This window comes from Astatotilapia calliptera, chromosome 11 (assembly GCF_900246225.1).
Source record: "Astatotilapia calliptera chromosome 11, fAstCal1.2, whole genome shotgun sequence".
In the NCBI taxonomy this organism is placed as follows: domain Eukaryota; kingdom Metazoa; phylum Chordata; class Actinopteri; order Cichliformes; family Cichlidae; genus Astatotilapia; species Astatotilapia calliptera.
This window is the reverse complement of record NC_039312.1, coordinates 9,420,455-9,443,842: the sequence shown is the minus strand read 5'-3', so window position 1 is coordinate 9,443,842 and position 23,388 is coordinate 9,420,455. Positions and strand designations below refer to the sequence as shown.

At 38.8% G+C, this 23,388-nt stretch overlaps 1 protein-coding gene across 1 annotated transcript; it reads left to right on the top strand.

Moving 5' to 3' along the window:
• Positions 1–2,046: 2,046 nt before the first annotated feature.
• LOC113032295 (lysophosphatidylcholine acyltransferase 1) lies at positions 2,047–19,382 on the top strand. The gene is made up of 14 exons (XM_026185121.1): positions 2,047–2,529; positions 7,100–7,239; positions 8,333–8,547; positions 12,845–12,957; positions 13,085–13,145; positions 13,304–13,362; positions 14,717–14,751; positions 15,136–15,190; positions 15,307–15,389; positions 15,923–16,048; positions 16,387–16,540; positions 16,952–17,050; positions 17,409–17,550; positions 17,756–19,382. Exons 1-14 carry the CDS (start codon positions 2,407–2,409, stop codon positions 17,980–17,982), a joined length of 1,632 nt encoding a protein of 543 aa, XP_026040906.1. The 5' UTR covers positions 2,047–2,406; the 3' UTR covers positions 17,983–19,382.
• Positions 19,383–23,388: the final 4,006 nt, after the last annotated feature.

Sequence of the window (23,388 nt, the reverse complement as noted above, 5' to 3'; positions counted from 1 at the left end):
CTGCCACAATCTCACCCTATCCCTAGCATCTTCCTCTGTCACGCAAACCCTTTGCATGTCCTATTTTACTACTGTAATGTTGGCCCCAAGAAACATAAGCCGGAGCGAATATTACGACAGCAGAACTTTTATTTAATACTGTGGTTTTGTACTGGGACACAGACACTCCCGCTCTCTCTCACTGCTGTCACGTCCGCTCTCCTCCTCCGACTGTCACTGCCAACATATAAAGAGAGACAATCACTGACAGATCCCCAGCACACCTGTTCACCCCGCCCCTGCGCCGCCCCGGGAGCTCACTGAGTCACCCCTCCTCTGCAGCTGGCCAGAGACCACACCCACGCCACAACTACATCCATGAATCTTCATTGTATACTGTCCTCGCCATTGTCTGACTCTCTTTATACATACCCTGCACCACCCCTTACGTACTTTTGACTTCCTTATGCAGTACCACAGTTCTTCTCTTGGTACTTTGTCATATGCTTTCTCTAGATCCACAAAGACACAGTGCAACTCCTCCTGACCTTTACAACAATTCTTCTCGGTCCTCAGGCATTTTTAGACAGGTCCACACCGACACAGGTCTGTCATTCACCCTTCATATTCACCCTACATAATTTCCCCTAGGGATCAATAAAGTATTCTGATTCTGATATTCTTCATAGCTGGCCTCCCTCACTCTTAGTAATCTTCTGCATTTAATGATTCAATAGCTGTCCTTCATCCATCCTCCCTCTTCATTCATCAGCTCCTGAAAGTACTCCTTCCAAATTCTCAACACGCTCTTCAGTACTCTGTCCTTAATCACCCTGACCTGTTGCACATCCTTTCCAGATCGATCTTTCTGCCTAGCCAATTGATACAAGACCCTTTATCCTTCCTTAGAGTCAAGCCCTTTTCCCTTGCCACATCCCTCTTTGCTGTACACCTACATTCCCAGTATTCGTGTCTATTTCCTTCATATCCCCACTTTTTCTTTGTTGACCTCTTGCTTTGAATACTTTCCTGTACTTCCTCGTTCCGCCACCAAGTGTCCCTTTTCCTCTGCCCAGAGGATACATCGAATTCCTTCTTGGTAGTTTCCCTTTCCACTTCTGCTGTACTTTTGCAGTCACGGGAAACTCTACATGCACGCTACTCTACTAAGAAAACCAAAGAGCTCATTGTTGACTTCAGGAGACACAGCACTGACTTGGCCCCCCTTTACATCAACGGGGAGTGTGTGGAGAGGGTCCACACCTTCCGGTTCCTTGGTGTCCTCATCTCTGCTGACATCTCCTGGACAGACAACATCTCAGCAGTCGTCAAGAAGGCCCAACAGTGGCTGCACTTCCTGAGAGTCCTCAAGAAGTATAAGCTGAACTCCAACCTGCTGCTGACCTTCTACCGCTCATCCATTGAGAGCCTGCTAACCTACTGCATCACGGTATGGTACGGCAGCTGCACCATGGCGGATAGAGTGAGGCTTCAGAGTGTGGTCAAGACAGCACAAAAGATCATCGGCTGCCCTCTCCCCTCCCTGGTGGACATTTATTCCTCCCGCTGCCTCAGCAGAGCAGCAAACATTATCAAGGACAGCTCCCACCCTGGGGTTTCAACATGTTCAGCCTGCTACAGGTGCATCAGCACAAAAACCCACAGACTCGAAAACACTTTCTTCCCCAAAGCCATAACCACCCTGAACTCACACATGCACCGATAACACAGCCGCCCCCCACAGCCGCTGCAGAACTGTGCCCCCCCCAGCATGTTTGCACTGAGTAGGAGATGCTCTGTATCTCATAGTACAACTGTATAGTGACAATAAAGGTATTCTATTCTATTCTATTCTATAAATTTTAACCCACAAGCACACCGTATTTATGTGTGCTTGTGTTATAAATATTCATTTTTTAAAAAGTGAAACTAAATTAATAAATATCCTCCCAAATACAAATATACAAACAAAACGTAGAGCAAATTGATCAAATTATTAAAATTACGACATTTTTGTTAAATGTGAACGCAGCATCACACCATGCTGGGCACAGGGGATCGACATGGGTAAGAAAGATTGTCTTGCGCATGCGTGATGCATGACGAGTGGAACAGCGGCTCCGTTAGCATCCAAAGCTAGCGGACTGGTTTGATTGGGGAGCACGGTGTGGAGGAAGGACTCCTGCGATATCGGCGACTTCAGACATCCCCAGCTAATCCTCGAGCCAGTCATCATCCCTCCATGCTGTCCAAGAAAGGGAGATAGCGTTAATAGCCCTGCACTGCCAGCTCAATTAGCCACTGTCCAAGACAGATAAGGGACGCTACGTTTTGCGTGAAGAGCCTTCCTTTCAAGCAGAATCAGTTTTCTGACTGAAGTATTAAGAAATACAGCTGCAGCCACGACTAATATTACCTCTATAAAAAATGAGGTTGCCGAGTAACAGACAATGTGTGATGGAAGGAGATGGAAAGAAAATGGATCAAGCTCCACCGGTCAGAAACCCTTTTGTGCACGTCTTGAAATTCACCCCACTGGAAAAAGCAAAGGTAATTTTGTGTATGTGTTTGCACGCATTTTTTAACCTATTCATGCAGTTTTAGCTGCCCGTGGAACACTATCACTTTAGTGCGACACAGAGTCATACTGGCAGTTATTTAACTGATTCCCTTGATTGCATGCATTCAGTTGAGCTAGTATTAGCTAGTCAGCTAACATTAGCTACATACATGTTGCTTTTTCTCCGCTATCTTGTCGGTTCTACTGCCTTACTTGAATCCCCATTGAAAGCGCGGGGGGTCTTTAAAACAATCGCCTTAACTGTAGAAAGAATGTCCCATTTTACACACGACTACCTGATGTAAAGCTTGTAAATCACCCTGTCTCTATAATAGGAGAACGAAAGTCAGTTATTTGAGCATGGCTGCCTGTCCAAGAGGGGCCTAGCTTGTTGCTGTTTAATTGTTACTCCGGCTATTCGAAAGGTTTTTTGGTGGGTTTCACTATATTGGATGACAACATTTGTGTACGTCGTTTATTTAAACATGCTTCTCTTCTTTTTTGCTCTGGCTTCGTTGGTTATCGCGGTTCAATTAACACGTGAGGATTTGGAGAAGGGGGGTTGTAAACCGGCAGACACGTTTTTTCCAACCCTCCTCCTGTCTACAAATAAAATGGATTTCCCCACAGCTCTTAATGTTCAAACAATTTGCCTTTCTCGTTGAAGATGGAGCAAAACTTTATAGCAGCTATTCGTCACTGCTGCTGCACGTAATCAGATTTTGGGGCTTTCGGGCTTCTCTGCAAAAGGAGTTAATTGGAGAGCAAGTCAGGTTTGCAGCCACTAGGCTTACACTGATCATTTTCACTTTAAAGTCATGAAACTGTTTAAGTGAGAAGTACAGACATCGTTCAGCGGAAATTTGAACCCTGCACAGATTTACCTCCTTCAGTATTGTCTTGTCCACTTTTGCTACGTGTTGCATTAGGCACAGATAATGAGAACCTGCAGTCATCATCTGTAAGCTTGAGTATTAGACTGTCATGTTCTTGAAAACTGGGACTGCATGCGAATTAAAGGCACACATGGCCCATGTGTAGTTAACCTCATATGATCTCTCGAAATAGCTGACACAGAGATGTGTGTGCACCTGTGCGTTCATTCTAAACAATTACTTGCAATTGACTGCTTATTCTTAACATAGATAATGTAATATGTGCTGTGTTAGTAAACAATGTGGAATTGCAGCACAGCTATGTGTTAGGTATTTTCAGTAACACAGCACAGTAGAATGGGAAGGCCAGAGTTTATGAATGAGGCAGCTCTGCCATTCTGTAATAGAGTATGGTGTTACAGATACACATAGTGACTAGGTGAAGGTCAAGCACATCTCTTTATTTGTTGCTTTTTTCCCCATAGAGACTGGAGGGAGAATTGAGAATGTGTGGTAGATAGGTGGATCAAAGCCAAGAGAATAGGCTTACATTTATTAGCCGTTCCTCAAGACTAAAACAAAAGTGTGGTTTCTCCAGCAAGTTTAATATATAAACAAAAGGGGAAGAAATAAAAACTTGTTCATGAGACTTTGAGTCTAACAACTGGACAACTGATAAGTGACACTCAAAGAGGCTACAGAGAGCATCGTGCTCAGGTCTTGCTTTCACATCCAAATGATCAACCCACAGAGTCTGTTTTCACTTCAGAGAGAAAGGGAACTGCAGTATGTTCTGTTTATTGTAAAACCGGACATTGTCACAGTCTTTCTAGTGAAACTGAAGAAGTTTGTGTTGCATTGGTGTTTCACAAATGCGAAAGACTGCCTCAGTTGTGTGGTGATAATTTAATTAAGTAATGGACAATAATAGCAGGATCAGAGGAGTTGCTGTCAAACCATAAAGCTTTAACTTTATATAGTTTTGCAGGCTAACGGCTTGGGAACTGATAGGCTGTTAATGAATTGAGAATTATTCTGCTTTTGCATATTTTTAAAAGGAATAAATTCTTTTCACTGCTTTGCTGATGCTCAAAGTGGATTTCTATAAAAAGAGGCAATCGTAATAAGGTAGATAATTCTTACTAATGGGGCAAATGACTAATGTGGCTAAATCTTGGATCAACTTTAGAGGCTTTGTAATTCAATACTTACCCATTCAATCCACATAAAGTTGCTCATGCAATGTCTGTAAACTTTAGTCAAGTTAATTGACTGAGAGCTGATCAGTAGGGTGACTTTATGGCAATATTTTGTGATGTTCTTGATTAGATTGTGGTCAGCCAATATTCTATTTCAAAGAACTGTTCCTGAGAAGCTTCAAAAGCTGGTGAGGTGTCACAATGCATTCTGCTAATCTTAGGAGTCTGATTTTGACAAGCCTAACCTAAAGGCCCAAATCTGTCTTTGTGTAGTGAAAGTGGAAACATTTACAACTTCTCATAATTGCACAAAACCACACCATTAAATAATATTTCCTACATGAATGCCAGAACACAGGGTTCGCTAGCAAAATGCTGTCCTGTATATGATAATCGCTGTGATTCACTACTCGATGAGCGATGATATTGTGGTAACTTTTTAGTATAATTAGAAGTTTTATGTGGTCTGACATCAAGAGTGGGCACATCAGTTGTGTATAGTGCTTTGGAAAACAATACCTCCTGCCCCTTCATAACTAAATGGCCTTCAGCATTTGCTCTATAGTATCCAGCATCTACATCCACACTGAATAATAGTATGAGGGGTATGATCCTGCTCATGTAAAAGTTGTAGTTTATAAATGTTGAACATGAAATGACACAGAAAAGATTGCAGACTGCAGGTCTGATAGAGCATAGATTGATTGGCAGACCACTGCGTACTGTATTACTGTTGGCATTAGCATTGCGAAGAACCATCACTGTTCTCTAAACTAAATCTCAGCTTCATTTTTTTTTTTTTTTTTTTTTCGTTTGAAAGTCCACTCCCAGAAGCACTGTCTTTTTCTTATACTTTTGCACGTTAATATTTCCAAATCAAGTGAACATTAAGGGTTTTCTTTCTTTTCTAACTCATCAGCGCTAAAACGAGAGGGAGTGGTTAAACAAAAACCCTCTGGGCATATGCAATTCGCTTGGATTTTTATTTGTCAATGCTGCTAATTCAGAGAAGTGTTTTACTATTAATTTGTTGGCATCTCCTTAAACACAGGCTAAAATCACTCTATTGTTTTTGTATTTTTGCTGATATTTAAAAATGGAAGGAAAAAAAACCCCAAATGCACAAAAAATCATCTTTGAGGTTAGTGTGGAACTGCGTGTATAGCTGATGTTTAACACAGAGCTCACTTTCTAACTTAGCCTTCTGTTACATATGTATGATTATGTGGTTTAACAGTGCACATTGTTTTCAGCCTCTTGGGACTTTAATTAGGACAGAAAAAAGATTTATACAGTCTGTTAGATAACATTTTTATATTTGATTACATTATAAGCCCTAAAATAAAGTTTTTTTAGCATATTGCTATACCTCTTAAATTCCAAAGAGTCCCTTTACTAGCATTGCCTGTTGACATTCATGTATTCCTGTGCTTTGAATTGATCTTTCAACATTGCACAGGTTAAGACAGCGGTCCCCAACCCTGGGCCTCGGACCGGTACCGGTGAGTCGTTTGGTACCGGGCCGCGAGAGTTGAGGCTCAGGTGTGAAATGTATAGTTTTCAGGGTTTTTATCGGTTTTCAGCGTTCTTTTGTTATTGTTTTTATCGTTAACTCGGTGTCCCTGGGTTTTTTCACGTGTGTTATGAATAAATCTTCTTTTTTTCGGTACCGGTACTAGTTTTATTTTGTTGTATTTATCCGCGACACCTTAAAGGCCGGTACGTGAAAATATTGTCGGGCATAAACCAGTCCGTGGCGCAAAACAGGTTGGGGACCGCTGGGTTAAGACATTCTTAACAACAGGAACCCCCAGCCCCCTTTTTTGAGAATGTGTTTGGCATTTTAAAATGCAGTTTAAACTGAATTTGCTGTTAGATAAGAACTCTCTCCTGATAAGGTAGGCCACTTAGACTTGATGTTTAACAGCAGTGCTTGCTATCAGGACAAATATTGACAAAAGATAAGGTGTGCTATCAGGGTCATGAATAGCTTTTAAATAAACAGTCATAACTGAATCTTTAGAGTGAGGTGCAAGGATTATCAGAGCCTCTAAGAATGCACAACTTGGTATATAACATGTCAGCTTTAAAGGATATTGCTTGTGAGTATAGGAAGTAAACCCATAAGACAAATTTGTATTGCGTAGTCTTAAATTATAGGAGCTATGTTTAGAGGCCATGCTGCAAACTCGCTGCCATTTATACTGTGTAGGACACACATATTAGGCACTTGTTTGTGTGTGTTGCTTATTTTACAAACACACAGTCATTTTACTTGTTTGAACTGCAGCCTGAGACCATTGTTGTTCGACCATTAAAGCTCCAGTTTGGCAACCTGAACAGCTATGAAGTTGCTGACATACCCATCCTGTAAGAGATCACTTCAGTCATGGATTCATTCTGTAGGCTGAAGTCATCCTTTTACAAATAAGAACTGTAGCAGTATAGAAAATAACTGATCTTTTTGCTTTTTCTCTATTTCACAGATTGCGTTAATGACAGTCACGCTATTCCCCATCCGTCTACTCATAGCTGCATTCATGATGTTGCTGGCCTGGCCTTTTGCCTTCATTGCCTCAGTGGGGCGCTCCGAGACCACCGTTGAACCCCAGTGCCTCTGGAGAAGGTGGGTGTTTTTTAATGTATAGCTTTCGATAATTAAAAAAAAAAAAACAACTGGTAGAACTGGCTCAAAGTTCAGTAATTAAGCTCGAGTGGCTCCATAGTGTAATGATTTGCACATCGGCCTAAGAAATGAAAGATCCCTGGTTTCCCTTTGGAGTTGTGGGCATTCAAACATGGAGCTATGGCGACCCCTCTTGAATGAGGGAGTTTAGAATGCAGAGTCTAGTACTGTTAAACTAATGTGCATTGTTATGGTAGATTTGTGATGTGCTTCCCTTGCATTACTCATTTTATGTTTTCGAAGGAACTGCACAATGAAATTTGTCAAAGTATGTGACTTCCTATGTTTGTTGAGTTTGTACGATAGCATCCATGTTCAAACATGTTTTTGCCAATCCAGCACAGTCTTTCTATAATTTAGTTGTGGAGGTGGTGCCTACTTCCTCCTGACAGTAGCCAGTATAAATTGAGGAATTTATTGATTTTTAAGACAAGAAACAATTGCATAATCATGAGCATCGTTAATATCAAGTTTAGTTTGGCTGTTGACAGCAGGCCCTGTAGGGTTAAAGCACACAGTTCTCCAGCTAGTCTTTGCTGTCTTACTCACTTTATGATGATACCAACCAAGCACTTTTTGTTGAATTTAAAGCTCTGATGTACTTAAAGTGCTGTGTGTCAAATAGAAATTTTGTGATACTTCTGGTAAAAGGTGTTTTTTAGTGAAACTTAAATTATAGCTAGTTTCTTGATTGGCCTTGACTGGAAAGATGACGGATATAATTCTGTCTTAAGTTGTGAGATCTTACCGGTAATGTTAGTGAAGAAACAGCGTGAGAAGTAATACATTTGAAGAACTAGACCCCACACTGTGCATTACAGGTGGTTATGGTGTCAGTTCGCTTCTGGTCACCAATTATTGACGCAGTTTATTTTCCATAGCAACTTACAACACTAATCCTGTGTCCCTTATGACTCTATTGTGAATATTGGTACTGCTGTTTTAATAAATTATGCTATATCATTTAAAGTGTTTTCTTTTATTTGCAAGAAGTGAAAAGTGCTTCTCACACATGGATGATCTTGTTTTCCAGACTGGTGGACATCATTCTGAGAATAATCATGCGAGTCATGTGGTTTGCGGGAGGGTTCCATTGGATGACTGTGAAAGGGCGAAGGGCATTGCCTACAGAAGCACCTATCCTTACCCTGGCACCCCACTCTTCTTACTTTGATGCCATCCCAGTCACCATGACAATGTCCTCAATTGTCATGAAGGCTGAGAGCAAGGATATACCTCTCTGGGGAAGTAAGTAACCCCACCACCACACACACGAACACACAGGCACACACAAAAACAAAATCTCATTGCTCATGACAGTGAGTTACTAGATGCATTTTAGCAGCACGTGAGGGAAAGATGATATTTGTGGTATGTGGCTTGTACAAAGGGGAAGATTATCAGTACAGCATCAGTAAGACAGTTCCCATGACTTTGCTGCCGTTACAGTCAACAGGGGATTGCCCACTCTGATTTGCATTTAATTTTGATAAGTTAAAAGCAAGTGTAGCTTGGTTTTTGTTCAGCCTTGTGTAGCTTGGTATAGCAGTGCTATACCTCAAAAAAAAAAAGACAAAGAAAATACAGATGCTATGCTGTAATGAAAGCAGATATTATACTCCAGAACAACACGTTTGAGTTTTCAACTGTGACTAAACAAGGTAATTTTGTTAAAAAGAAAAAAAAGTCAAACTTGAATGCTCAGTGTTACACTGTACTCACAACATTCTTTAACCCACAAACATGTCAAAAGGAGCCAAGTCAAAATACAAAATATAAGTGTCTGGATAAAAGACACTCAGACTAATGATTTTTTTTAAATTTTATTCATAGCCAGACATAGATCCCACAAAGCCAAATGCTTATTTAGCTAGCTGTGTGGCCTTGTCTTTGCACAACTCAGAGTAACATCCAGAGGACCGGCAGGACTTGCTTAGATGCACTCAGTACAATAATATAAGTCAAATCCTATCAACTAGGCTGCAAGTTCAACAGTCTTCTCAATTGCCAGTTCAGTCACCGGTTCTTATGTCCCCGTAAGCAGAACATGCTGTGAAGGTGTTTATGTGTTATTTTTGCCTTCCTTTCTCCTCCTGCTCTCCCTGCTGAGTCAGTAATTAGCCACATTGTTAGTTCCAGGCTGAGTGAAGCTCGGCCAAGTTAAAGCAGCTTTACTTGTGTTGCAGGATTACGACCATATTTCAGCATATTTGTTTATTGGCAAATTGTCTGTTTAAACAATATGCAGTCAGCTATTATGATTTGGATTAGCTGGGCTAAAGTGTAAAAAATGCAAATGAATGCATTTGAAATTGTAAAAATATATTGAATTTTATGCTGTTATTCTATTGTTTCTACTATCTCAATATTGGCTTTCCCTAAAATGTTAAAGGGCCTCTAATGTTCTTTAGGGTGACAAGTCCTTTTGGACTTGCAGTAGGAACCAAGCACAAGGGCATGGCCACGTGGAATCCAGAATAAGCATTAAGACCTGATCAGCCAGAATGACGTGTGCAGAGCGACTTGTAGGGTTCTTGCGAGAGATGTAATCCCTTCCTGTCAGCAGACAGCTCACAGTTGAAATCATTTCTTCTTCTTCTTGTCATGGTCTCACCTTCTTCTTTCTTCATTTTGTTCCCTTACTACTCTCAAACTTCTCTCTTTCTGTTGACTTTCTGTATGAGCAAAGAGAGGCTTTTTTTTTTTTTTTTTTTTTTTTTGGTCTCGGTAAAACGAAAGATGCTTCTGCTCTACAAAGTCTTTAACCCTAGTCTTTGCCTACTCAGTTTCCTGTTTGTCATTGCACATGTCCCTTTGCACGTCTACTAGTGCACAGATTGCACATATATTGGACTGTTCAAAGTCAGAGAGAGTCAGTATGACTTAAGGGGAACAGATTTCTTTAAAAAAAAAACAAGATGAGGACAAATATAAAGCAGAGATGTGTTTCTGTTAGAGGAGTTAACCTGTGGAATAGTTATGACAGTGATTTAAAAAGGTGTAGTTCATTTTCCTTGTTTAAAAATAGAGTATTAGAAAAATATATAAATCAAGAATGAAAAGAGCAAAAAAAAAAAAACCCAAAAAAAACAAAACCTCTTGATTCTTTTGCTTTGATGTTGTTACTTATCTAAGGTGGAAAGTTTTTTTTTTTTTTTTTTTTTCTTGTTTGTTTGTTTGGTTTTTGCTTTGTTTTATTATTTGCTTCGAGCTGCATGCAAAAAGATATTTTGTGAAAAGGGTAGGCGTAATAAGCAAATGCTTCAGCCAATACCTTTTGATTAGCCTTGTCTCATGCTTTCTTGCTTTGTGGTAGATCTTTGTTCTGTTTTCACTGAGATATTTGAATGCTAATCAATAAAAATCAAATCAAAATCAAAATATTTAAATTTGTTCTTTCAGTTATTATGCACCAACAATAATTTCACTGCATTACTCAAGAGTACTTTTTTGGCTGTGAAATGAGCAGTTTTGTTGTTACGGCACAAAGAGCGCTGTAGATGCAGTAGAGAAGGTCAGAAGGAGCTGCATTGTGTCTTTGTGGAACTGGAGAAAGCATATAAGGTGCCAAGAGAGGAACTGTAGTAGTATATGAGGATGGTGCAGAAAGTGTATGAGGACAGCAAAACAGTGGTGAAGTGTGTAGTAGACGTGGCAGACGGGTTCAAAGTGGGGGGGTGGGATTACATCGGGGATCGGCTCTGAGCCCCTTTTTGTTTGCAGTTATGATGGACAGGTTGACAGATGTCATCAGATAGGAGTCTCCATGGACTATGGTGTTCACAGGTGACATTGTGATCTATAGTGAGTTGAGGAGAGCAGGTGGTAAAGAGCCTGGAGAGAAGAGGAATGAAATTCAGTGAATGAGAGGGAGATGGGTGTAACAGTGAAGCTATGAGGGTAGATAAATTTACACTCCAGGGGTTAACCAGCCAAAGCAATAGACAGTGCTCTATAGATGTGAAGAAGAGAGTGCAGGCAAGGTGGAGTGGGTGGCAACAAGTGTTAATGTTCTCATTACACCTTACATTTTAGTGATAGGGCTTAGAAAAACAAACAAATAAATAAATGGTCTAGCATTACATTGGGCAGTTGCTCTGTACCTGATAATATGCACACAGTTAACTGGTTCAGCACTGTTGTTGTAGATTGTGTCACTATGTAAAGGTTAAAGTTTGTTTCAAATGCAGGTGATTATCATCAACCAAGCCAGCAGCAGTGGACTGACAAAAGCTCCAGCGTGTAACTACTGCCAGCACAAAAACTGTATCACTGTCAACAAAATAAAAAGAATCATATCATATAGACGGACATAACAAATAGTCATACAGCCACCATTACCCCTGTTGTCCCTGGTTGTTTTTCACAGATCGATAGTTGCGCTGACCATTACTGTTGTTTTGTTGTGCTCTGAATTGAAATCGCAGCCGGAGGTGTTTCAAATCAGTTATCCCATCATCTGACGATGGTCTCATGGTCATGAAAACAATGATGATTAGAGGGCTGTATGTTATGTCCTGTGTGTTTTAGTGCCACCTTCTGCCTGCTCAGAGTTCCTACAATGGAAACGTGGCTTATATTTAAACATTAGATGAATCAGAATCAGAATACTTTATTAATCCCAGGGGAAACAGTTGCTCAAGGCAGTAAGAAAATTAACTAGTTAAAAAACAATATACTACAAAATGGTTCTTATAAATACAAATAGCTCTAATATATAGATATCCCAATATATCAAACAAAATTGAATATGGATAAAGTTTTAATTGAGGTCCCTCTCTTATCATACTTATTTTGTTATTGTCTCTGTACAGTATGTGCAGATCTTAAAGGTGTGCAACTACTGCATTGTGTATGTGTGCTTTAGATGGAGGAACTGTACATAAAGATGACCACAGGCAGCAATGATTTCTTGTGTCATTCAGTGGTGGATTTGGGTAATCTCAGTCTGTCACCGACTGTGCTCCCGTGACTGGCCAGCATGTCACTGAGTGGGTGGGGGTTATTGTACAGAATTGGTTTCCTAATCTGTCATCAAAAGAGGAAGTTGACATCAAATGTGTGACAGTTTTTGTTCCTTAATAGCTGTGTTCCTTGTATTTGTGTATCTCCTTCTGTATATTTATGAGTTATACTCACTGAATAAAGTACACCATTAATTTTTACAGCAAAAGGAAATGCAAGTACAATGTAAGATATATTTAACAATGATTTAATCCTGCAAACTTTTTGTGGATCTTACAGATTTTCATAAAATTATGCGTTTTTGCTTGAAATGTATCTAATCCCAGTCATTATTGGATACGGTTTTTCCTTTGTGTTAAAAACTTTAGACTTTTGATTGAGTTTTGTGCCTGCAAAAGATTAGATCTCTGCCCAATTAAATTATTCTGTGTAGTGAAGCGTTTGTGCTTTTGATGTTTGACAGTTCTACATTTACGATTGGGATATTTATTGCAGAAATAGAAGTATTTGTTGTTTGCAGCAATGGCTTCTCAAGTAATTTCTATCTGAATTTCCTCCACTGTCTTCCTTCTGCTTCAAGCTTTGATTAAGTACATCAGGCCGGTGTTCGTTTCCCGGTCAGACCAGGACTCCAGGAAGAAGACTGTGGAGGAGATCAAACGCAGAGCCCGCTCTGGAGGAGAATGGCCTCAGGTAAGTTGGTGAAGTTATGCAAGAGTCACCATGTTGCACCAATTAAATGCATGAATGCCATGATCTGTTTTTACCAGACATTGCAGTAAACATCAACCACTAACTAGTTTCCCTCTCATACATACAGATCATGATTTTTCCAGAGGGAACGTGCACCAATAGATCCTGCCTAATCACCTTTAAGCCAGGTAAGTACCCATGTTTTTTTTTTTTTGTTTTGTTTTCTTTTTTAACTGTGTAATTGCTATTCTAATTTTTTCTTAGACCAGCATGTTTCCTTTACAAATATAACAGATGAAAACTAGTCTCCTGTCTTGTTTTTGTTGTTGTTTTTAAATCCTCGTAGGGGCCTTCATCCCAGCTGTACCAGTGCAGCCTGTGGTCATTCGTTACCCTAATAAACTGGTAAGTAAATTGGCAAAAAGTTGTTTTTTTTTTCCCCCCTTAGCCTTTTTGTCATTAGGTGATAGATTAGAAATAGGAGCTGTGAAATGTAGAAAAAAACAAAACAAATCTAGAATCGTGTCCTGTGGCATTAATTCATTTTATTTGGAAAAGCACTCATCGCCCTTTTTGTTCCTCAAACCAATTGACTGGTTAACCATGATGCTTTTGTTATGGAATTTTCAAATACCCAAAATGTTTTGTTGATTGATGCCAATTTGTTTTGCCATTTTTTTTCCTCATGATGGCACTATTGGCTTTACTTTTATGATGCCGAAATTCATGCACAATGATAATAACTGTGCAATGATGCACAGCAAGGCTGTTATCTGCTGATATCACAGCAAATTATCTTACTATGACTGCAGAATTTAGTCATTCAAAAGCATAACAGCTTTCTGAGACATAATTTTACATATGAAAATTATGTCTGATGAAAATGAAGTCGGTGTCCACAGCTAGAGGAAAGAAAGGGGGTGGGTTCCACAGCTTTAAAGAGTTAAAAGCGATTCCAGAAGAACTTAGTTTTTCAGCCATATGAAATCACTCCTAGCTGAGAAAAAACGCTAGTGATGCCCATTTTGCCCATCTGTATTCAGCTGCAAAGCATTAGAACGAAGTACAGAAACCAATTTTTAATAACTTCTAGCTAGTCTGTGTGAATATTAATTCCTGGGCTGCCTCATTTGCATTTAATAGGTGTCATTGCGTGAGAACAGTAGACTTTTTAATATAATGGTAATAAAAAAAAAGTTCAGTCTGCCATGAAGCGTAATGGATTTTGAATTTTATTGACACACATTATCTTACTGTGTTTACATTTAAGGGATTAAACATAGCATTTCCATTTTTTTGGAGCAACCTTATTTTGGAAATGTCCATAAAAGGATAGAAGCCTTCCAAAATTTAAAAGAATAAATAATCATTAGCACAATGAATCTCTTAGCTTTGGAAACCTAAGCACGTATCCAGGTGAAGTCTAAAGCTAATACATGTTTTCGCTCTGAGTAAACGCATCAAAACTGTAACATATTGAAACCTGTATGAAATGCTTGTTGGGGGTGTCTGAAAAATGTTTGTCCAAACTGAATTTTAATGTGCTAGAGTTGAGTATTTAATTGCACACTTAACTTACCATAAACTAATTACACTGTAATCATTTTTAAACTGATTGAAAATAAGCTGCCTGTGAGAAAGAAAGCTGGAGCAAAGTTATCACTTGAACCAAGAAATAAAAAGTAAAAGTGTGTTTGAGAGACTAATAATTTGTCTCTTCTTCATGTGGTTTGTTTGTTTATTTATTTATTTTTAACAGGACTCAATCACATGGACATGGCAAGGCCCAGGAGCGTAAGTACAGAATTTCACACTTTCTTAATTTAACACTTTGTGCATTCTTTACATACTGTAACTAACATTGTTTTAAGTCAAAATCAGACATAAATAAAGAACTAAACTCAAAATGACAAATATGGAAATTGCATAGTATTTACACACAATCTCACATGACTTGATAATTTGACAGTGTTTTAATTAATTTATTCTCGCATGTTACCTTAAGCTTTCCCAGCTGGAACTTAAATATTAAAGGGTTTGAAAATTTGTGCATTAAGAAAATTAAATAAACAACAAGAAAAATGTAAGAGGTTTTCAGTTGACGTGTTGTCTGTGCAGGGCTCTCCTTTTTGTTTGTTTGTAATTTGTTGTTGTTGTTGATGTCCTGTTATTATCCAGATTCCAAATTTTATGGCTGACACTCTGCCAGTTACACAATGAGTTTGTGATAGAGGTAAGTGTGCATTACTGTCAATATAGATAATTGCATATCTACCCGTATGAAAAATATGACTCTGAGAGAGATGCTAATGATTTTAAAAAAGATATTTTTGGGGGGGCTTTCTACAGTTTCTTCCCATCTATACACCCTCAGAGGAGGAGAAGAAGAATCCTGCACTCTTTGCCATCAATGTGAGACGTATCATGGCTAAGTATGTTGAAATAATTGATCATATTATATACATTTCAACAATTTATGTACACAACACAAAGTTGACTGAGGTTATTATTCCAATTCCAATTTTGCCGCTTCATTTAAAAACGGTGAATGCAGTGAATGTCTCTAGCTGTAAAGTTGTATTAATCCACATCTTTTAGATTTCCATTGTCATCTAATTATTAAATAAAGTATACACTGTTTAGAAACTTTGCATTTTTCTTTAGAAGTATAATAATTATATATAAAATACAATCCTAAATGAATGTGAACCACCTAGTTATCATTGTCTTATGCTGTGTAAGGGCTATACTTGCCTATTAGATTACTACATTTTGTGCATTATTGCTTTGAGCCACACATGGGGAAACTTCAGCTCTGCAGATTCATGGAGAAAACTTGGAACATTGTTCCCAACTTCAAAGTAGATGTATCAGATACTTTCTCTGCGTTATTGGCCTTAAGCAAAGTTCATATTGATTTGCACAAACTGATGTCCCATCATTATCTCTCCTGTGTGGTGCACAGAGCCCTGGGGGTACCCATCACAGATTATTCATTTGAAGACTGCCAGCTGGCCATGGCAGAAGGCCAGCTGAGGCTGCCAGTCGACACCTGTCTGCTGGAGTTTGCCAAGCTTGTCAGGAGACTGGGGTGAGTCATTCAAACTTTCCAAGGCAATAAACCTATCAAAGATGACTAAGTAAGGGGCACAAGGGTGAGGAAGGCAAAATATTCTCCCAACACTGCAGGGATTTAGCGTTTTGCCTAGCAGAGAATGAAAGAGTCGAAACAATGAAAAACATGTAGCTTGTTGGGGGGGAAAATGCAAATGAGTAGAACGGAGCACATAAATATTATACAGTATAACTGTAAAGTCTATAGAGTTGTCATAGCTTGCTCATTCTCAGGAGCACAAGTCTTCTCATTTTTTTCCCCTCTCTCTTTGCTTACACTGTTATTCTTATGTTATTATGTCATCGCTGTCCCAGATTGAAACCACAGAACTCCGAGAAGGTTTTACAGGAGTATGGGAACAGAGCCAGGAAGCTTGAGGGGCAGAAGCTGGGACTGGAAGGCTTTGCACACTTCCTTGATGTGCCAGTTTCAGATATGCTGCGAGACATGTTTGGTCTTTTTGACGAGGTAAAAACTGCAGCGACCTTTTACTGATAACCATGATTGCTCTGCAGTCTTTCACAGTGGTTACTGCTGCTACTTGAGTGCATTTTGTTTTATTATTTTCACGTTTAGTTTTTATTATGCAGATACAGAACAGCAGTTTTAGAAAAATGCACAACTGAAGCAATATTCGTTCTAGTTTGGGGCGTGATTGAAGTAGTCTGATGAGAAAGTGCTTCTAGAAAACTGGATTGTATGCGCTTTCTTTAAACTAAACTCAGTGTGCATATTTGCATAATGGAACCTAAACAAGAAAAGATTTGTTGCTGCAATGTGTTTTTGACCTAAATGGCTATCGGCCAGATGCTTCTGTGAAACATAGCAGTCTTGCTCACAGTCTGATTTTATTTTTATTGTGGTCTCTTGTCTTTTCAGCATGAAGATAACAGAATGGATATTAGAGAATATGTGATAGCCTTATCTGTTGTATGCAGGCCTGCCAAAACTCTGGAAACAATGAAATTGGCCTTTAAGGTAAGATTTATGCTTATCTGACCAACTGGCAGAATAGTTTTGTGCTTCATAAGCACCAGCATAACATTTGCTCCATTAACGCATCTTCTGGGTAGTACATTTATATTTGTCCCATATTTCAAAACCTTTCAAAATGCTTGATGAAGTGTGCATTTAGGGTTTCACTGAAGCCGATCAGTTACTCTGGGTATCTATAAATCAGCTTGATGAAGTAAGGTGAGAAGAGCATGATAATCTTCTCTTCTTACTTGCTTGATATTTGAGTTGAGCAAGGGCTGTCACCTTATATGCTGTTCAAGTGGCCCTAAAGCAAAGCTAAGGAGAATGTTTTAATCTTATCATATTTCCTCTTCCCCAGATGTTTGAGGCAGAGGAGGATGGTGCCATCACAGAAAGCGAGTTAGCAGTTATACTTAAGACAGCTTTAGGCGTGAGTCACATCAGCGTGTCACATCTGTTTACCGCCATTGACGTGGACAACACAGGGAAGATCACATTTGGTAAGAGATCGAATAAAACGGCCATAAAAATATTTCACTGAATTCTTTTGAGCTATAATTAGTTATCAAAGTGAGTTTTTTTCCCCCTCATGCATTGGATTAGATTTGACAACCAGGACACTTTATTTTAAGATGCCCTCAGTCTCTTGGCAGTTTTTCCTAATGCTGCCTTTGTGTCTGGCACCCCCATGTGGTCTTTTCGCAGACAAGTTCAGAAACTTTGTGGAGCACCACCAAGACTTTGCTGACGACTACCTGTACACAGAAAACACAGACCTCCACAGTGCTCCCTACAATGATCACCAAACCCAACCCAGCCTGTCGACACTGAAAGTGAAAGGAGCCGCCGCCACCAGCAAAACGGCTAATGGTATCTGTCCCGAATTCAGCGACCACGATGGCACAATAGATGGACTCAAGAAACACAACTAAAAGAGTTTAGAGAAATTGGATGGGGAAAGCAAACCCCTCTCCTGGTGAGAGGAGTGTTGTGTAAGGAGAGCTGTAAATTGCTGAATAAGAAGGGACTATCTTTCATTAATCACAAATACAAAAATCAAGTTTACCATAACCTTTTATTACCATTGTATCCGTGAAATTTATGAGATTTTCAGCCTCTAAAAGGTTTATTTTGTTACTTTTTTTTCCTCTTCCATAGTAAGATTTGTCAGAATGCCAAACAATGGCTGTTAGGGTTACAATACTTGAATACTTGAAGCGCAGGCACATATTAAAATTTCTAGGGCAAATTCTTTTCCCTCTAACAGAGTATGGACTGTCCTTTTGTTTGATATTTTTTTTTATTATTTTTTAAATATATAAATGAGGGGAAACTGAACAAAATGAGCCCCCAGTCATCTGTATTTGGTTATCATTGATTTGTAACTTTTATCCATTTCCTCTCTTTATGATAGCTGCCTTTTGAGTAGAAAGTGCAGAAAGGATGGGCTCAAGTTAATTTAAGCAGGATTGAGGATTAAGTGCTGAAAAAGGAAGGCCTGAGGGTACCAGTGACAACTGTTGGACTACTTGAAGCATTTAGCTTCAATAGCCACATTTGAGGTTAACTAGGGTCTCTGCAAGTTTGTGGTCGTACTTGCTATGAGCCTGGTGTGTGTGGATGTATTTGTACATAAATATAATATTTGATTTCGCTCAGGGTTCAGAGACAAAATTGAAAAACTTGTATGATGTCACAATTTTTGGCGTTCAATGGATCACATGCATGTACATTCCACAGTTTGGTCATTTCTCACCCGCATAAGTTTTTTTTTTTTTTTTTTTTATGTTTTAAAAGAAATTACACTTGGACCAAAAATGCATTTGATGATTTCACGTCACCTTCTAGGTTTGTTACTGTCCTTTTGAGCTAGTTGTGTAATGTTGAAAAGAGTGGAAAAACATCACTGTACGTGACCACTGAAAGCACATTCAGTTAAGTAGCTTAGTTGGATATTTTAAAGGCAAAAGTGTATTTTCTGCATTACACTGTTATCCTTGTAGGACCATATTATTGTCAATTAATCTTCCCTAATGACTTCCAGGATGGAGTTTGCTCCTTAGTCATCTGTAACATTGTGCTTCATACACCCCATTTGAGGGACCAGTCTGTTGTTTGAAATGTCCGCCTGTAATTTTACTTTTGGATTCCCCCCCCCCTCCCTCCAGGGGGTCTGATTTAGTCACTCAGTAAGGGGGTGAGGTTGTGATTTCAATTTTAATGACAGTGAAGGGATTTAATAAAAAATTAAGGTTAAGTAGTTCCTCATTTAGTTCTTTGGTCAGATTTTTATTTTATTTTTATTTTATTTATTTATTTTATTTTGGAAACAAATAAAATGAGGGATTTTGGGAGATTATTTTAAATCACATTTCCATCTCATCTGTGATCATTCATAGTGTATATGTGTATCCCATTATGGCTTTCAGTGAAGCAATATTTCACATCTCTTAAGCCTTCTCAAGATGTATGCTTTTGAAGAGTTCTTATATGCATTTTGAATATTCCAAATGCAGGACATTTTGTGAATTTTTGATATACGTATATGACTGATTTTTATTTTCACTGCCATGACAAAGATCTGTGATCTTCTCTGCAGATTTTATTGTTGATAAATGAGCCACATTTTATTTTTCTTTGTGTAATAATGCAGTTGTTTTTGTGCTGTATTCCTCTTACACTATGAAAGGTTTATTGCTATATTATTACTACTCGTGATGATAGCCTTGAATCTGTAGAATTTTTATGCGAAAATCAAGAATGTATAGACAATCTTGTCACAATTGGAAGCCACTCGGCACTGATCTCCAGTGGACATTTTCCTAAGGAATTAAGGTTTCAAAAGTTTTGTTTTCTGTCTTTTTCACACACACACACCCCCCTTCCTCCTTGTTTTACTAATGTGTGATGTGTGTGCAGGTTGAACTAAGTAAAGTGTGAGTGTGTACATATGTCGAGCCCTGAGGTGAAGAACCGCCACATGACGGGCCACATCATACAGACACTCCAGACTGCACACATGTCATGACAATCTTTTGGTATTGTCTCCATACTTTGTCATTTAAGTTTTATCGATTTGTGCTTGCACTTTAGTAGCTTTTCCTTCTTAAATATTTCACATTGCTCTAAAGCATGTTGCATTTGTAGACAACAGTATTGTAGGTCATTTTAATGTGATTCTTTTTTTCTCATGTATTTGTTACAGTAAAGGGAGCACAGAGAAAAGTATAGATCACAAAGAAAGCTGCCCCCCCTTCCCTTTTTAGCCCTACTTTTCTGCAACATCTCAGGATTGTGGAAATTTTGTAGCCTGAAATTGAATTTGTGAACTTCTGGGACTTGGCATCAGTGTAAAGATTTGAATGACTTAAACCTGTTTGCACCGTGAAATGGCTAAGTATTAAATGTACTTCTTAGTGATGTGATTTTTTCTAATGCATAGTTAACAGTTCACTCTGTATGTTTGAAACCATACTGTTTTTGTATATAAATGGGGAATCTTATTTTGAATTACGGCTGAAACAGGAAGTCAATATTTCAGCACCTGACAGAATGCGATTTATTGAGCCACAGTAACCCCTCCTGCAGTTTTATTTTAAATGGAAAGCTCCACTGGACGGTCAGAGGATGATGATGTACTATGATATGTATTCAAGTCAAAGATCTGCTTTTTATATAGTCAGTATTTATATTCAGAACAATTCTGCATTGGGGCTATATGAAAATACTATTTAAATTTCCTTTCATGACTTTTTTGTCTCCCTCCACTCACATATTTTCATTTCAGGTACCTCAGTAGAGGCAGTGTTTTTCCTGACTTTGTATCAGTCTGAGAAAATGTAAACCTATGAGAGAACTTGTATGCTATTACTGCCTGCTTAAACAGTTTATCTAACAGTGAGCCTAAGACGAAAGACTTGTGTACTCTGAAAGAGCGATATTAACTTTCTGATGGCTCACTGTATATGGACTATGAAACTGAACTACTTTTCTCCTGTAGCTTTACTTCAAACTTTTTTCTGAATAAGTTTTTGTTTTTATTTTGTTAATGCATTTTGATGATTGAGAGTTTTGAATTTGTTCAGGACTGCTATGATATAACTTGTTAATGTGACTCGCCGATGGAATTAAAGAAGCATCAACACTCCTCCTGTCTGTCACAGTGTTATTGGGTCATTCTGTAACAGAGGTTTTATTATGTGAGGTTGGGGTGCAATGACTTCTACATCAGTACAAGAAAGCCTTTGCAGTGAAAAAAATTCTATTTGTAATTATGAATTTAGCTTTACTGTATAACGCATGTTAAAGATATTGAGGAAAGTGTAATTGCAGTATCAATTCTTAAATTGTTTTAATCTTCCATATATGCCTTACATCTATAACCATGAATTATAAGGTTGATAGAAACGTAGTCAGGCCACATGTTCATACAGTCATCTATTTTCTTGACCTGTTATTGCAGAAATGCCTCCCTCTTGAGGAAACACAGAGAAAATGCAGTGTTTTCTTTTTTGTTTGTTTTTTTTTCTTTTAAGTCAAGTCCAGTATGTTGAGCTGCAGTAGGCTGCATGACGGAGACTGGGGTAGGAGAAATCCATAATGGTACAATTTAAGTTAAATATCTAGCAAATTATGTGACTCACAATACGTTGAGGTCATGTTTATGAAATGATTTGCACAAGTATATTCAGCCATTTAATTTCCTTCCAGCTCTGTTTTTTGTCAGGTATACTTTGGTCACCTCTCTATAGACGTTAATCTCTGTTCTGTTCACCCAGTTCCACCACTTTGAGCCACAGTGAAATGTTTTGACATAAATTATGTGCATGTGACACACTATCCATGTACATAATGGGTTACTCACAGACATTCAGAGTTCACAGGGGATGGATGCTAACAATACTGGTCATCCCTTGACTTTTCCTTTAGTTCCAGAAGTGTGTAATTCAATGAATTTATTTTCCATGCACTCTTGTTACTTAGGGGCCTCTATAGTGTGACCTCTAGTGTGTAGCAAAACTAGGCAATTCTCTCTGCCATTCTGTAAAACATCCAGCAACAATATGCTACCATGCTTGCATAAACATTTAGTACAAAACCTCAGTGTGTATGTACTCCCTGAGCAATTACCATGGCTGAAGACTCTTCAGTCAGTTGAAACCAATTGCTCAATAACTGTATGTAAGAGTTATTATTGTTCCTTTGTGGTTACCAGAGGCTTTGTATGTAACTGAAAAGTGTTAATGGCATTTTCCCAATTAGAGAACACAAGTAAGTAAAAAAAAAAAAACTGTTTCAAAAATAATTTATTATTGAATTAGACTTTCAGGAACCCCCCCTGTGATGCTCAGGAGGTTAAATAGGTTAGTCTGTGGAGGGGAGGAATGTTCTTATTGTCTGAAATGAGTGCTTATGCTCATGACTCAATGGGTTAAGAATTTGTCCTCATTCCTTCTCCTGTGTTTCTTTTTCCCTCCTTTCATGATCAAGCAGACGGCGCTCACAAGGAGAAAACGGGCTTGTGCATCTACTAACCCTCTCAAATCATCATCTAGATGTAACTGCTTATTCAAAGGAGAAAACTCATTAGAACGAAAAGGAAAGTTTCAGGTTGTAGTAGTTACCAGCCAGTAATACTGTATTACTGGCTGGTACTGTACTGTACTTCTTCCCATTTTAACATTTTTCTCATTTTCTTTTCCTTTTGCATTGCCTTTCACTTCCTCCTCTGCCATTCTTTCCTCACCCTTGCCTATCTTCTGCTCCTGCTTGCTCCCCTCCTCCTCCTCGTGACCCTTCTCCTCTGGGTCTCAGCTGTTGCATTTATGAAAACAAGACACTCGATTATGTTCAACTCATCGTTGTCCAAGCTCTGTCGGAAACCTCATAATTCCAGCACGGCTTACATCGACCCAACAACTTCTGATACGAGGCTTGAAGGATGATTGCACTTTAAAGGTGTGTGCGTTGTGTATTGTGTCAGTTGAGCTGGGGTTGGTGGACAATTGATCACCACGATTGGCTTGCAAACAACAAGTTGCCATTCTAAACATGAGTTATACGTCCGTCCAAGGGGAGCAGGCTGATTGGGTTATTCAATGCCCTGGTCCTGCTGTGGTTAAATCTGAAATGGAAGGGGTCTAAGTGTCAGTGCTGATTCTGTTTTGCCTGCTGAACATTACAGGTAATGACATTTTTGCTTGGACACGGTGTGTCACTTGGTCACTGAGATCGTTTTAAAGGTAGAAGGGGGGGTATCAACTAAGAAAGACCTTTGATGTTAACCTTGGGTTTTACACATAAGAGGCAAAATTATTAAAACCTCCCAGAACACCTTA

Excerpts from the sequence above, each read along its gene's own strand:
- LOC113032295 (XM_026185121.1), top strand. The coding sequence starts at position 2,407 with ATGAGGTTGCCGAGTAACAGACAATGTGTGATGGAAGGAGATGGAAAG. Across the intron at positions 13,146-13,303 it reads CCTAATCACCTTTAAGCCAG|GGGCCTTCATCCCAGCTGTA; the intron begins GTAAGTACCCAT and ends AAATCCTCGTAG. Across the intron at positions 14,752-15,135 it reads ACATGGCAAGGCCCAGGAGC|ATTCCAAATTTTATGGCTGA; the intron begins GTAAGTACAGAA and ends GTTATTATCCAG.